Raw genomic sequence first — 15572 nt, forward strand, 5'->3', positions numbered from 1 at the left:
CCCAACGTACCTGATATTAATGTCACATTAAGTACTAAAATACTAAAATGTCATGTAAACAACCCATGTTTAACACTGTTACAAAATCAACACAGTAAAATCAGCACATTCCATGATCTCATGTTATGCTACGCAGATGTTCATAGCAACCATTATTAACTACAGGTACCGCTGAAAAGATTAAATATCGTGAAACGGTAAAAGAAAAAAATAATTCATTCCAGAAAGGTTCATGTAGAGTGAAATTTTCAAGCATATTTCTTGTAATTTTGACAGTAAAAACACAAAATTTGGTGTCTTGGTGTATTAAAATGTTGCATAACATAATTTTTAAATGTACCGTATTTTTAGAATTATAACCCACTACTTCTTTCCCACGTTTTGAACCATGCCTATATACAGGTGCTGGTCATAAAATTAGAATATTGTGATAAAGTTCATTATTTTCCATAATGTCATGATAAAAATTAAACTGTCATATTTTAGATTCATTGCACACCAACTGAAATATTTCAGGTCTTTTATTGTTTTAATACTGATGATTTTGGCAAACAGCTCATGAAAACCCAAAATCCCTGTCTCAAAAAATTAGAATATTATGAAAAGGTTCTCTGAACGAGCAATTAACCTCATCATCTGAATCAACAAAGTAACTCTAAACACCTGAAAAAGATTCCTGAGGCCTTTAAAAACTCCCAGCCTGGTTCATTACTCAAAACCGCAATCATGGGTCAGACTGCTGACCTGACTGCTGTCCAGAAGGCCATCACTGACATCCTCAAGCAAGAGGGTGAGAAACAGAAAGAAATTTCTGAACGAATCGGCTGTTTGCAGAGTGTTATATCAAGGCACCTCAGTGGGAAGTCAGTAGGAAGGAAAAAGTGTGTAAGCAACAGGAATAATCACAGCGTTGAGAGGATTAAGCAAACTACAGTTTTGTATTTTCTATGATGCTACACAAGGAATTGTGTCTTTTCAAGTGCAGTAGTTGTTAATCATCATATATCAATCAGAAGCCTATAAAGTCTTGGCATTATCATCTGGGCTTTCCTAAGTTGTTTAAAGGTATAATAATCTTATTATGTAAACTAGAATACAGTCTCATTATGTTGGTAGCCCTATCTGATCTAAAGCAAGAAATTTAAGACTGATTTATCGTCAAACGGTGAAAATAAAGGTTTTATACATTACATGCGACAGCCCATTTATTTCTTTCAACAGTAAACGGAAGCATTGACAGTCTATTTATTGCTTTGATTTACAGTATCATCAACTGATCTAATGTCATTTTCTTTCCCCTGATGCTCTCCTTCCATCTCTTCTTTGCTTCTTCCCAGCCGAATGACACAGACGTAAGTATGTGCATAATTTTCCCCGGGCGCCGTCCCCCCCCCCCCCCCCCCCCTCCGCTCCCTTCACAACCAAATCAACAGTTTCCCGCTGAGCTCCGTGAACTCGGCTTCACAACATTAATAAAACAGACGGCACACATCCACACAGTCGCAGATGCACGGAAACAAAATAAGCTGCTACTCGCAAACGAGACGCTCAGCGGTCGATCTCAGGTAGACATTTCTGTCGCATCTTGCAAAAATTAACAATTTCTCACCAAGGCAGACACAATTTTTTCTTTTTTTCTTTTTTTTTTTTTTCCTCTCGCACATACTCAGACACTTGTCGACCCGTTTGAGCCTAGCGCCTTCGAAGAAATACACGCACAGAAGCATGTGTTTAAAAGATGTCCTCGTTAAACGCAGGCACGCCGTCCTCTCGCTTATACATATAGATTACACTCCTACATCAGCGCATTCATGAGTTTTGCTGCTGAAATGTATCCGTTTGCCTGAAATTACAGCAGATTCTGTTTGTTTTCTTTAGTGCTCCTCCATAGAGGGGGTTTGTCCTCTTCGCTGTGACAGCTTTGTGAGTACACTAGTTATGTGACTTAGGAAGATTATATGAATATTATTCAGGGCAGAAAACTCTTAATTAGTTTGCATATCTGCTCTATTTAGCCGCTAAAGCACAGACTTTCTTGGTGTTTTTGAGAAAGATTTAATAACGTTTGTTTGGAATATATCTGTCTTTGTCAAAAGTAATTTGTTTTTCTGTCTCTCGTTTCTTGTATCAGGACATCGAGTGCTACGTGATTGACAATAATGGCTTTGTCCTAATTTCTAAACAGCGCAGCGACGTAAGTTGACACATTAACGGGCTTTTAGAGTCGTACTTTGAGCGTTTGAGAGGTTTTGACTCTGTTTGTTATCGCTGCGCTGAAAAGAGAAGACAATTTGCAGAATTCTGCCCAAAAAACTGCCTGCATCTATTTTTTAGAACGGTAAGCATGGTCGGTAGTAGTTTTCCTTTTTCCTCGACGCTGCTGTTGGAAGCCCTTATGAAAGTGTTAATTTGTGATGTTACAACCTCAAACTTCAATGTGTTTTACTGAGATTTTATGTGATACAGCAGCAGAGTGTTGGAACAAAAATCAAACATGATTTCCAAAATTACTTGCATATCAAAATCTGAAAAGCAGCATGTGTTCACATCTTTCCCCCTTTAAACAGATACCAATCATTTAATTAGTAAATGTCCACTTGCGGAGGGAGATGCTCTGGTCAGAACGTAATTTAATTTTTTCGGCAGCAAAGTAACAGGTCTTATTATCCTTACCCAACCAATGTGACATGGTTGTAGTGTCAGCATAATGCTGTGGGGATGCTTCTCTCCCTCAGGGACAGGGTAAGTGGTCAATTTGTAACAAAAAACAAAAAATTCCTTTTGATTTACAACTATTGTTAGACCATATAAAAAAATATTATTGTCCTAAACAGTTGAAAAAACAAACACGTATAGGTCTCTTCACGTTTTTTTCATAAACATTCTCAGTGCCTGAGCTTCAAAAAGCCTAAAGGTCAAGATATTTAAAAAACGGCTCATTTCAAGGACCTCCTGGAGTGATGTAACCTTTTACATAATTTCATGCCTGTTTTATTTCAGTTGCTTCCCCAACTCAAGTAGTTGACGCAAGCGCTAAAAAGAGACAGTGGAGTAAAAAAATAAAGGAGATAGAAGAAAAAAAAAATCATAGTTTCAATTTGATTGTTGTAGAACAAAAAAAGAACATAAAAGAGAAAGTGGGCTCTGAAAACGTTGGATTTTTGTTGGACCGTCTTACGTCTAATATGTTGTTTTCTACATAATAGCAATCAGTTCTGGAGATGGGAACAATAATCATTTCATTTTTACACCTACAATTATTACAGTTTAGTCTTAATTTAAAATGTGTACTGTAATTGATGTAATTATGGCAAGTTAATAAGACCTAAAGACATTAGGATTTTAAATTGCTCGGTAAAAAGCCAGCCGGCAGTATTCGTAAGGCTTTATTTAAAAAAAAAAAAAAAAATTAATGAAGAGAGTTTAAATCATAGAGTTCACGGTGAGGCGTAAACATTTACAATCCTACTGTCAGATTATTATGATTACGGGAATTTATTTAATAGTAACAGTTTGCTTTTCTTGACAGGCGGGACGTTTCTTTGGCGAAACCGACGGATCGGTGATGACCACATTGATCCAAATGGGCATGTTTAAGAGGTACGGACTGGAACCGATCTGCTGGCTGCCTGGTTGATGAGACAGTCGTGTTGCAGGCGGTTTATCGTGCGTGTGGTGAAAAGTTGTCAAAAAAAACGTTTGTTCGGCTGTCACAGTACATTAGGACAATTAGGTCACCCCATGCTGTGGCGCAATCAGGAGTCCATGAGAGAATGTGCTTCTGATTACCTCCTGTTTGTTTTTGTTTCTAATTTTATGCAAAAATGTGGGAAATGCATCTGGCCATACAGTGCTGTTAAAACACAGATCATCAATCTACTTCTTAACATCCTGTCAGAGCAATAGTATGGCAAACAGTCGACATTTTTGTGCTTAATATAAAAAGAGAAATGTGTTTCTCCCCTTTAACTTAAATTAACTAAAAGTGGAGTTCCCTGTAAAAAAAAATGCTATCAAAGTCAAACTGTTGATAAATTAGGATTAATTCTTAGGATATGCAGAAATCCAGCGTGTGTTCTCTGCTTAAAGCACAGTACAGACAGCGCTGCGTCATTTTTCTCGGTCTGCTGTTACTGAGCAGATAACAGGTGTGAGCTCCTGTTTTCACAAAGACTCTTAAGAAACACAATACATGGAGGTCCACTGGACTCTGTGTGCAGATGGTCAATGGCACAAGGACAGTTTCCTCTTGGATAAAACCCGACTCACACATTCAAAATGAGGAGTATGCAGCATTACACAACAGTTTATTTTACTCAAATGTTAAGTCAGGGACAGGTGGACAGATTTTGGACAGGTGATTATTTATTGGTATGGAGCACTATAATGTATTTTAGGAGCTAAAAATCAAGGAGAAATTGTGTAATTCCATTTAGTTGGGTTTTGTCTATATTAATGTGTATACATCTTACCTAGAAGATTTCACAGTATTGGTACATTTCCGTAATCTGGACCTTTTTCTTCACTATAAACGCCTTATTGTAAAGTTTACAATAAAAAAATTAGAAAATACTTAAATGTTCTTAATTATGGATTATTAAGAATCTGCCAGAAAAGGCAACATCAGGTCAGATGTTTACATGTTCAGAGATCAGATCTCAGTCGCAACATTTTTGGTCCTTGCAAGAAAAAAATAAAAGCAATCCACCGGGTTGTTTTCTTTTTCCTCGTCTGACTTTTTTTGTTTGTTTTGTTTTCCTTGCAGTTGGTAGTGCTGCTTGGTGCCTGGAGACGGTCAGGGAATCAATAAAAGACGCTAAAAGATGCTGAGATCTCAACACTGTTTGCATGTTATGCTTGTGTTCCTCCAGGGTCTCATTGTTTGACTACCAGGCCATGTGTAAGACCAACCCTCACTCTGTCAGCAGCGCCCGCCCACTTCTCAGCGTAAGTTCAATGACTTCAGTCTTCATTAATAAGTTTCAAACAAGAATCCCGTCACTTTTACACTAAACTTCATCCCCCCACCCCCTCTCTCTACAGTCATTCTATGCTTTGGCTTCAACTTTGAAGTGGTTCCTCTCTAACGTCCTTCTGTAAGTGTTGCTAGAGGCGACAGTTTTGGCTGCTCCCAACCGTCAACGCACAGCAAAGTTTATTGGTTAGCGACACAGAAATCAGATTCACTTTTTCAAACCTAAAAATACTGACTTATAGATTTCTCTTCGAAAAGTCTTTCGTTTGTTTGAATGACACTTTTTAAAGCAGGTAACGGAAATGTGCCACGAAGGCGTATTTAGTTGTCACTTCCATGTTAAAACATTACCCAGTTTTTTGAGTTCTCCATCTGATCTGTCTGCAATCTGCTGTGATCTCTCTTTCCTCTTTCAGGTTTCTACTGGAGTTCAATTTCTGCAGCTTCTGGCACTCGGAGCATTTTGCTGACGGTGAGCTCACGCTGACCTGGAAATTGGTTCGGTTTCCATGTATTCCTGCCATATCTTTCTGTATGTCTTACACAACCTTAAGGACAGACTCGGAATAGTACCATATCTCCCATGTTAACTGTTTTGTATGTCTTAACAAGCATTGTCATTTTGCTGCTATTTGCATTCCACTCAAAATACTCACTTCATCTTCATCGTAACTGCAAGGTGAAATGGAGCATTTTGGAGAAATGCAGTTGAAACCAGATTTATGCTCAATGTTTAAAAAAGTGATGTAGCTTTTTCTCAGCGACTAACATTGACTGAAATGAAACAAAATGTAGAGTTTAAATGCGTTTTAATTAGGAAAATTGAACAAGAAGGACCAGACTTGGGGGAGGCTCACAGTTTTCTTCCTGATATTTTGGTAGTTGTGTGTTTGAGGTGCACAGGTGTGACTCCATTTCACTCAAATGTCGGAAATTAACATATCAGAAGCTAACTACGCCATGCCATCAGCTTGACATTTCCAAGCTATTTAAAGCGTTGGTTATTAGAAATAAAACAATTACCAGTTTAATAATTACTGTGAGAAAATTTGTTCGTGTTGGTAATGCCGCTTTAGAAGGAAATTGCCATTACAGCACTAGGTGATAAATGTGATATTATAAGCTCAAGAGTAAAACGCAGCTTCAGTTCGGACTGTATTACTGGAAGGCTTTAAGAATGTTTCTGTCTTCACTGCATTCAGAAGAAAACAACATGAGTAATCCCAAGCACACAGCTGCCACTTAAGCTCCCAATGGAACATGAGTAACTATTAGCTAGATGGAAGTTAAAAAGAAATCCTCCAAGACGTTTTCCTCATTATCCTGACATTCAGCAAGTAGACATAAATTCGGTAAACCCAACTGACCGGCTGCAGGGTCCATTTGGTTTTAACTGGATGACGCACGTCTTCAATTGATTCTCGTATAATAACAGCTTTCATTTCTTTTCACTTGTTTTCATGTATCAAACATTCACAACTCCTCATAACTACCATCGTCCATCCATCCATCCATCCATCCATCCATCCATCCATCCATCCAGCTAAACCATCCTTCAGCCGCTGTGAGTACCTGCTCTCAGGTGTTTCAGAGGAAGCTGGGTTGCTCCGCAGACCTTTGTGTTTCATGTGTGATGTGCTGTTTGTGAAACGTTCCAAGTAGAATTAAATTTAGTGTGTCAGATTACATAAGGCTTTCAAGTGGGAGCAGACACAGCTGCCAAATCCTTCAAAACAAGACCCGAGCGTAGACTTTTATCTCAGCTAATGAAATTTCTGAGCAGTTAAGCAGAATCCCGACCAGACATGTACAATTTAATCAGCCACCATAGCTCCTCTTTGTTGGTTTCAAATAATCTCATCTTGTGCATTCGGTTTGTTCGAAGCATGCTTCCATCTGAGCGGCAGTAATAAGCTAAAAAGTTTGAGCTTTCAGCCCATCGATCACGCGTGCTCTTCCAACTAATCAAGAAATGACCCCCCTCTTTTCTGCCTCTCTATTAGCTTATGTTCCCAAGAAAAAATGGAACGTCTTGCAGCCATGTGACACCGAGTACCCGAGCTTCATTTACGAGCCGTCAGTCAAGGAGACCAACAGCATTATTAAGTGCGGACGGTGCCAGAAGTAAGCACACAGCCGTGTACGGACATGCACACACACACATGGCAGCGCAGTCCTCTGTAAGCCCTGGACCGGTCAAATTAAAGTGTCTTCCTAAAATCCATTTTCCACAGCTTTCCTCCACTCCGCTCACTGAGATCGGCGTCTATTTATACAAGAGTGTCAAGAGGAGGGAAAGAAGTAGAGGGGATCAAAATTAGACGAGGTGGTGGGGATGTGTGCAAGAAAGAGTGAGAGGCATCCGAAAAATAGAAGAAAGTAAAAGTGAATGAGAGTATTAAAATAGAAACAACAGGTTTGAATGACAAGATGGGGAGACGGAGACAATGATTCAAAACGGTGGGAGGTAAACTGGTTGAAAAAGGGAAAACGGTTTGTAAGACAAACTGAGTGGGAGTGCCCTCATGTGGACAATAGTGGTATCACAACCAAGTTATAGCTTTTACATTATACATTCTATCCATGTCTGTTGTTCATATTTTGTCACATTTCAACACAAACCTAAAATATTGATTATGATTTTACGTGATGAGGCAACAAAGAGTAGTGGAAGGAAAAAATACATGATTTCTCTTCTTTTTTTTCATCTTGACAGATTAGGCAAACAGTGGTGGGTCTGTTTTCCTCTGCAGGGAGTGATAATGGAAAACTCCCCATGTTGCATGAATTATTATAAAGTTAGAGGAATGAAAACCTACTTCCTGTTAAGGCAGCCAAGCATACAGGCAAGGACAATTACAAGGAGTCAAAAATGACATACAGTCAAAAGGAGGAGGAGATTATTTATACTTTTCAACAGTTTTTAGAAATAAAAATAAGAAAATTGTGACACTGTTATGTCCCTACCGGCTTTGTATATCAACATATTTAGGTTTGTTCTTGCAACATGAAAAAAATATGAAAAAGTTCAAAGGTTAAGGATACTTTTGCAACGCTCTGTATGTTGAGTTCATTCAGGCGTATTAACATGTTTTCTGCATTACCGTACATTTACCACTCGTGTTCTGTGGAGTTCGCTCGACATTCTGTTTATTTTCCACTTTGGACTTTTTTTATCTGCCTCAGAATGTTTGTAGTTCAACAAATACCTGAAAGCAACCTGCTGATGCTGGTGGTACAAGGAGACTGTGACTGCTCCAGGCAGTACCCACCCATCACCCTGGTGCCCAAAGAAGTCAAATATATCCTTTGTGTGATTTTATATCAACATTTTTTTTTTTTTATTAAATAAAAAAGTGTTGCCTAAAAACTGGTCAGCCCCAAACTACCACAAGTTTAAATTGTAATAGGTTTGCTCCTAATTTTAATAATTCCACAGAGGAATCTATTAGTATAATAACATCTCGCATAAATCTGAAGTTTGAAGCGTTTGCTGTCATTTTATCATATTTTCCTGAGTCACGTAGCACATAACGCATCAGTTAAGTGCGACAGGATGAGGTCCCAGAAGGTCCGGAGACGTCCTGAGTCCTGCCACTCCTACCACCCACAGGTCAGATCCTCACTGTCGAGCAAGTGCTGCTGCACAATATGACATGTAGAGTAAGCTATTGTTTGGAATACTTTTTACTTTATTTATTGCAGAAGTTTATAAAGTGTCCATATGTACGTGTATTCTGGTTTTGCATTTTTATAAAACTTAGATTATACAAAATGTAATTGTCAAGTGCCAGTCTAACCAGCCTGGACCTGTGTGAAAATCCAAGTGGTCAGTTGTCTCTTGGTTAAGTCATTCATTATCTTTGATTAACTAAAACATTTTTTTAACCCTGATTGCTGCCATGTCTGTAAAATCGCAGAGCTCCTTTAAATAAGATGTTTATGTCAACAGGAAATGGGTAGACTGAATACACTGAATACACCTACATGTACGGACATACTCTTTTCATGTCTGTTAGGTCGTTTTAATGTGAAGGAACACAATGACAGAAACGCAACATTCTGTCTGTTTTGTTCTTCCAGGAGAACGCTAATGACTGCGGCGGCGCGTCTTTTATACGTCTCTCAGGCCCTCTCCTTCTCCTCTGCCTCTCCCGCGCTGCGCTTGTTTCCTGATGCCAGAATCGTTTCTCTCTTTTTTTTTTTTTTTTTTTTTTTTTTTTTAACAAACACGACTCTAAAAGAACAAGACAGGTTTGCACACAAATCACCTCAAGTGGACTTCTTTGGAAGCAGATTCTACATGTTTATCTGCAGACTGCAAACCCTGTGGACATTTTATACGAATCATGAACACATAACTCCTAAAAGCTAAAGCAAATGTAACGCTGGAAAAATAATGTTTGATATTCAGGAGAAACTAACTTAAGTAGGGAATCTCCATTTGGGTTCAGAACAAATAGTAATAGATATTAATGTATCATAAAGGTTACGATGCAAATTAGCTGTATTAGGTGTATTGGGGTTCTTTAACAGACATTTCCACTCTCAAATATGTAGTTTACTTATTGATGCTGCTATGGCTAAACAGGCCTTTAAAACTGAAGTGCTACTGAGGTTTTTCTGCAATTCATTATGATCTAATAGCAAATTATTTCAAATACAGCTTAATAGTATACAATCACAACCAAGGATCATTCACACTCCAACCACTAGAAGGCAGCAAAGAGCTCCCAATACTCTTTGGTATGTGTCAAATACGCATTGGTAATCGTGAGACCAGAAGATGTTTGAAGTAAATTTGGGATCATTGTTTTTTTTAGAAAAGTTAGAAACGAACAAGGGGAAAAAAGCAAACAAAATTCAGCTGAACATTGCAGAAATAAATGCTTATTCTGCATGTTGATGGAAGCATGTGCATTTCCTGTATGTGAACACAGATTTAGCTTCTGGCTATATACTGAGGATAAGAAGTATGAGCGATTTCTAATTACCTTTTACTTTTGATGAGCTGTGCCTTTCTGCTGTATATAAATATGAAAAAAATACATATGCTGTAAGTTTTCCCCAGGATGCATCAACCTTTCCAAATATGTCCAAATGTAAGTCTAACAGAAAGTAAAACAAAATAGTTTTTAAGTTTCATTGTAATCTTTAGTGTCTGTAGGTATTGGTGTGTTTTAATTAATTTTACAAAATCATTTTGGTTGAACTGACGGGTCACTGTCCATTTGAAACACTCTGGGTGGTTTTGCCTCACAGTAATATATTTTTGGTAAAGAGTTTACTTACTGTAATCATTTGTCTTTGTTTATAATGCCCTTTGAACATTAATCTGTAAATGAAATTGTGAGCGACACCAACTTAAGTCATGTTTTGTACACTGTTAAGTAAATTAAATCCATGTGTTTTTTTCTATCGGTTTGCTGTTGTTGTTTTTTTTTTCTTCTTTTCTTCATTTGTCTGTCACAAATAGCATTGCTTGCATTCAGGACCATAAGAAGAAGGAGAACTTCCAAACTCCATGCAGAAAGATTTGACTGGGAATCGGACCCTGGACCTCTTCCAGAAGTTCTAAATGTGAAGTACGCTGGCAAACCTGGAGGATGGTAAAACAACTTACTATGATTATGGAGTTGCAGGTAAGTATGCTGTTTCAAACATTTACATTCTATGGCTTAATATTTTGCATCATAGTGCAAAATATGCACTATTTTGGCATATCACTTGGCCTCATTTTCGATGTCAGTCATTTTTTGGACTTTTTCGACATCATTGCCAGCAGTAAGTCAGGCTCGTTTCTGGTGAGTTACTTTTATTTGCGTTTTCCTCTTCCCCTGTTGTAGACGAAAACACTACAATAACGCTTATGCTTCTTGGAACAATTAGTAATCTAGTACAAAATTTCCTGAAGCATTTCTCTTTTCTTGCTAGTAAAGTTAAGTCCCTTTTAGTCTCCATTTGAGCAAGAAAACATACGCATTTAACTGGAATAGTGTATTTAATGTGACGTTTACCGAAAGTGATAAAGTGTAAAGCACAACTGGCTGTTCAGGCTCACACATGTTACTGCAGTAAATGGGTTCAACATTGTGCTATTACCGTTTTACATTCAGGGTAAGAGACAGTAAAGTCTCTGTCACAGCAATGCCAAAACTCTTCCATTTTTGCTCCATAAAAGTAAATACACACGACCGAAATTCTTCAAAATGGGGAAAAAAAAACTGTTGAGAGGATATGCAGCTTTGATGTTTTCACAGCACAAAAAAAAGAGAAAAAATAGCTGAAGCTGCAACAAAAGCACTTTGCAGTTGAGCCCAGCTCAACTTCAGCATGTTTTTCCACAAAAAGTCTATCAGGACATTGCAGTTGAATGTAAACATCACAGGTAGCAGTTCTGGATTGGCTGTAGCACATTCAGAAAAAAAAAACTATATGGCAACACTCATCTCAAAGAATAACACTCTTCATGTAGGAGTCTAAAGTTGCAAGGTGAAGCTAGAGTTTTAAACCAACACAATCTGAAAAACTTAGCTTCTTAGAAGGGATGGGTTTGAACTTTAAATCCTGTCCTGTGAACCTTTTCTGCTCTGACCTCGCTTTGTTTTTCCTCCTCAGGGCTCAAAGGGGTCTGAGGCAGTGTGCAAACCCCCGAAGCCTCAACTCTAAGAGAATCAGCATGTAAGTCATCTCTTCCTGTCATGTCTGCAATAATAATTGATCATATGACTGAAGGTGAATCACCTTAGATCAAAGTGTGATCCTTGTACAAACTCCTCCTGCAGCTGTGAGATGCCAAACAGTTAATGTATGCACCATAAAACATTCATTTTTATTTAGGTTGAGCTCAAGTCTTCAGTCTTTTAATGAAATGTTTGGTTTTGCAGACATCAGTCGAAGACGTCTCCATCTTGTGTGGCGATGAGCCGGGACTCCCCGTGATGCAACGTGAAGAAGGATTCTGGTTTCAGTCCCCTCTGCTCCAGGGCCTCTCTGAGACGGACCGGCGGCTCCAGGTAGTACTGCATGGAGGAGAGACGAGGAAGTCTAGACTTAAATTATATTACCATTTGTACCTCATATTACATCCATGAAAAAAATGGCAGGGTTTGTATACATAAGATAACTGTATTTACGACTTTAAAATACTTTGTTTCTACACTATGTGGGAACCCTTATGGTAACCCATTTCTGCCACTGTTAAAAAAAACAAACAATTGAGATAATTAAAATGGAAATCTCAAGAGATAAAATCTGGAAATAATCTTTTCTAGATTTTATCGCGATAAAATCTAGAAGAGATCTCTTCTAGATTTTATCTCGATCTTTTCTAGATTTTATCTCGAGATAAAATCTAGAAGAGATTATTTCTAGATTTTATTTCGGGATAAAATCTAGAAAAGATCATTTCTAGATTTTATCTCGAGATATCTCTTTTTTTTTTTTTTTAAACAGTGGCAGAAATCCTAACAAATGGTTGACATTTAATTTACATTGTATAAAGGCAGGCTGCTTCTATTTTAACTTAAGACATGTAGTGACTGCTGCTGACTCTTTTCTAACATCCTACCTCATAGGCGAGGGCGAAGGTCCCCCAGTGTATGGCTACAGACTGTTTGGCCTGAAGGTCCTGATGAATCTGAACAGCCTCTTCTGGATCCACATGCTGTCCCTTCATCACATCCCTGAAAACCCAACAGGAAATGACATCAGTCCTGCTTATTAAAATGCTGAAACTGAACATTAAGATATTTTTGCATGCACGTGTATGAAAGGAGACCTTAAACCGAGTACCACTGGCTACACATTGGTATACTTAGCAAGTGTTGGACTTCGCTACTGCACTAAAATATGAACCTGTAACAGTGGTTTCAGTGAATTTGTCGGCTTCTGCACATATTAAATAACTTCATATGAAACACATAAGCATGCCTCAGAAGTGTGTTAAAACATGAAACTCTTTGTGCCTGATCTGCTGTGTGGGAGTGTGTGCCTCTCTACCTGGGCAGGTACGCTCCAATTGGGATCGCTGCGAGGTCGAATGGCCCAAAGCGGCGTCCGATCTCCTGGAAGGACGGACAGTAGCCTGTGTCGCCGGCGAAGAAGAATCGATGGTTGGGACCCAAAACAGACCAGCTACTCCATAAAGACTGAAAAGATATAAAAAGTTAAATGGTTACAATTCTGACAGTTTTTAGTGCAGCAGAAAATTAAAGAGATTTTCACAGAGAGAAGAAGTAGTTTTGCCCTTTTTGTTTAATCTTTCTTCTCCATTGAAAAATGTTGGGCTGCAGACTCTTCAATAAAGTGCTGCTATCACACCGAATACATTTCTGCTCACTTGCCCAACGATAACATTGCAGCACTTAGATTATCAGTGCTGTTTATAAAACCAAACTGATAGCAGTCCCAACACACTACAACATTTACTATCAAGTACCCTGTTATCATCCCACGCTGTCCGTTTGCTCCAGTGCTGAGAGGGTGTGCAGACAAACGTGATGTTGTCGTGACCCGGGACGCAGTTTTCCTCCCACCAGTCCAGCTCCATCACGTTCTCGCAGCCCATCTTGGCCAGCCAGTCCATCAAACCCAGGGGTACGAACCTGTTAAAACATGCATCATATTTCACAGGAACACTGGAAGGTGTGTGTGTGGGGGGTGGGGAACGATTTGGGACACATACCAGCGTAGCTCCCCTCCAAAGCGTGCATTAAGGCTGGCAACAGATCCAGCATCCAGGTGATCGTAATGAGAGTGGCTGATGAGGACGGCGTCTATCCTCGGCAGCTGTTTGTAGGAGAGGACTGAGCTGAATAAAGCCAGGTTTGATTCAAAGGATTCTGTTTGTTCACAAAGTAAAAGTGGGACCATGAAAGATCTTCGAACCTGTTCCACTGTGCAGGGGGGTCCTCTGTATCGTTTGGGCCCCATGAACTGAAGAAATGATGCTCTCTGGCTGAAAATGGGGTCGGTCAGAATGTTGACCCCCTCCATTTCGACCAGAACTGTAGCGTGGCCCAGCCAGGTGACCCTCATACCAGCAGGAGAGTCCAACGCTTCTGGATTCTGGACAAAGTAGGGCTCCAATACTGGGAGTTCACTGTCCAGGACCTGTGGGGAGAGCAGGGAGGACAGAAGAAACTTAGACTGACTTAAAAAAAAATAAAAATAATATTTTTATATATATATTTTAAACATGCTCATCTTTCAACCTATATATTTGTAAGTGTTGGCTAAATACTAGAGGACAACGACCTCGCAGCTAAAAGGTCCTTTAACAAAGTTTTGCGTCAGTGGGGTTGAATACAAATGGATGTCACGCTTTTCAGATTTTTTGTGCTCATAAGTTATCAGATAAAGTCCAATAAATAGACAATATACAAACAACTGGTGCAAATAAAGAATTCAATGTTTTTGTTATGCTGCGTGAAAGGAGCCTTTAAGGCCGGATAATCCCTCAATGAACACAGCAAAGTTTCCAGAAGCAGCTATAAATAACAGCATGTCAGCTCAGGGCTGTGAAAGATGAGCTTGTGATACTAATTATTACAGCAGAGCGGTAAGCAGACTCCATAAATGTGAGCACTGCAGACTTGGTTCTTCTTCCACTAATAAACATTGTTTTGTTTTTTTAAGTTTCTGAATTATCTACAGTAAAATAAAGTGACTTGCGGGTTTTAACATGCAAGTGGTTTCCTACCTCTTTGCTTGTTGGCACACTGCTGTGATTTTTATCCAGCACCAGAAATCTGAGCAGCATAGAGTAGGAAGGAAAGCGCCATGTTGGCCAGGGGTTTGTCCAGCGACCATGTTTGTCCTGACAGGACTTCGTCACCTCCTCCTGCATTCAAAAATAAAACACACCTGAGATACAGCGTGACATTTATTTGAACTCTGAAGAGACTTGAATGTTGGGCGTTGGTGAGCAGAAGGAGGAGGGTCGTTACCTCCAGTCGGTAGTCCAGACGGAAACTCTTACGGGAAGAGCGGGAGGAGCTGCTCTTCCTCGGTGTTCGAGGATCCACCTTTCCACCTTCGGCACCTTGAGGCAAATCACCATCCTTAATAAAAAAATAATAAAATACAAAGAGCGATTTAAAAAGCATGCAAGTGCTGATAATTTAGCACCAAAATCAGCAGAAACTCATCCTGACATGCAAGATTTTTCAGGATAAAAGTGTTGGTTACCTCCACCAGGCCTGTTGTCTCTTCCAGCTCTGCTCTGTCTGAGGATTTTGGTTTCTCCATGTTTCTACCAGCAACACATCTGTAACAGCATACAGAAACCGCTGACTCATTTACCTCAACTGGAACGATAAGTAGTCGACAGTTGAGCTGTAATACGTTGCAGCTCAACTGACCTCTAAAATATGCAAAATCTGTCATAGTATAGTATGATGTCAAAAATTGCAAAAAATTAGTCATAGTATATAGTATGACCTCAAAAATGTGCAAAAATTTCTCATAGTTTAGTATGATGTCAAAAAATATGTTAAATGACACATAGTGTAGTATGACCTCAAAAATGTGCAAAGATTTCTCAGTATAGGATGTCGAAAATATGCAAAAATTTGTCATGATGCCAAAAACATGT

At 39.0% G+C, this 15572-nt stretch overlaps 2 protein-coding genes across 11 annotated transcripts in view; one reads left to right on the forward strand and one right to left on the reverse strand.

Annotated features, from left to right (window-relative positions):
- cacna2d4a (calcium channel, voltage-dependent, alpha 2/delta subunit 4a) overlaps positions 1 to 11317 on the forward strand; it is an 85979-nt gene extending 74662 nt beyond the window's left edge. For 5 of the 6 annotated variants that reach the window (XM_015026997.1, XM_015026990.1, XM_015026977.1 and 2 more), the window contains 11 exons: positions 1338 to 1352; positions 1879 to 1923; positions 2132 to 2194; positions 3530 to 3600; positions 4872 to 4947; positions 5044 to 5096; positions 5392 to 5447; positions 6519 to 6539; positions 6979 to 7099; positions 8162 to 8588; positions 9059 to 11317. In XM_015026997.1, the coding sequence (XP_014882483.1) occupies positions 1338 to 1352; positions 1879 to 1923; positions 2132 to 2194; positions 3530 to 3600; positions 4872 to 4947; positions 5044 to 5096; positions 5392 to 5447; positions 6519 to 6539; positions 6979 to 7099; positions 8162 to 8327 (687 nt within the window). In that variant the 3' untranslated portion in view covers positions 8328 to 8588; positions 9059 to 11317. The remainder of the gene's footprint in view (positions 1 to 1337; positions 1353 to 1878; positions 1924 to 2131; positions 2195 to 3529; positions 3601 to 4871; positions 4948 to 5043; positions 5097 to 5391; positions 5448 to 6518; positions 6540 to 6978; positions 7100 to 8161; positions 8589 to 9058) is intronic. The other variant, XM_015026983.1, reaches the window with a different exon arrangement.
- Positions 11318 to 11322: 5 nt separating this feature from the next.
- Positions 11323 to 15274, reverse strand: napepld (N-acyl phosphatidylethanolamine phospholipase D). Of its 5 annotated transcripts, none has more exons than XM_015027020.1 (10): positions 15167 to 15274; positions 14926 to 15039; positions 14679 to 14819; positions 13865 to 14089; positions 13662 to 13765; positions 13416 to 13581; positions 12977 to 13125; positions 12553 to 12660; positions 11984 to 12012; positions 11323 to 11953 (listed from the first exon to the last, which is right to left on the reverse strand). In XM_015027020.1, the coding sequence occupies exons 1-10, from the start codon at positions 15224 to 15226 to the stop codon at positions 11943 to 11945; spliced, it is 1107 nt and encodes a 368-aa protein (XP_014882506.1). In that variant the 5' UTR covers positions 15227 to 15274; the 3' UTR covers positions 11323 to 11942. The 5 variants fall into 5 exon arrangements, with proteins under 5 accessions (XP_014882506.1, XP_014882519.1, XP_014882513.1 ...); XM_015027013.1 differs by having other exon boundaries at positions 11788 to 11953; positions 11984 to 11997; positions 12546 to 12660; XM_015027033.1 differs by lacking the exon at positions 12553 to 12660 and having other exon boundaries at positions 11984 to 11997.
- Positions 15275 to 15572: the final 298 nt, after the last annotated feature.

Source organism: Poecilia latipinna, unplaced genomic scaffold, assembly GCF_001443285.1.
Source record: "Poecilia latipinna isolate Pla-1442-1.1 unplaced genomic scaffold, P_latipinna-1.0 Scaffold100, whole genome shotgun sequence".
Lineage (NCBI taxonomy): Eukaryota > Metazoa > Chordata > Actinopteri > Cyprinodontiformes > Poeciliidae > Poecilia > Poecilia latipinna.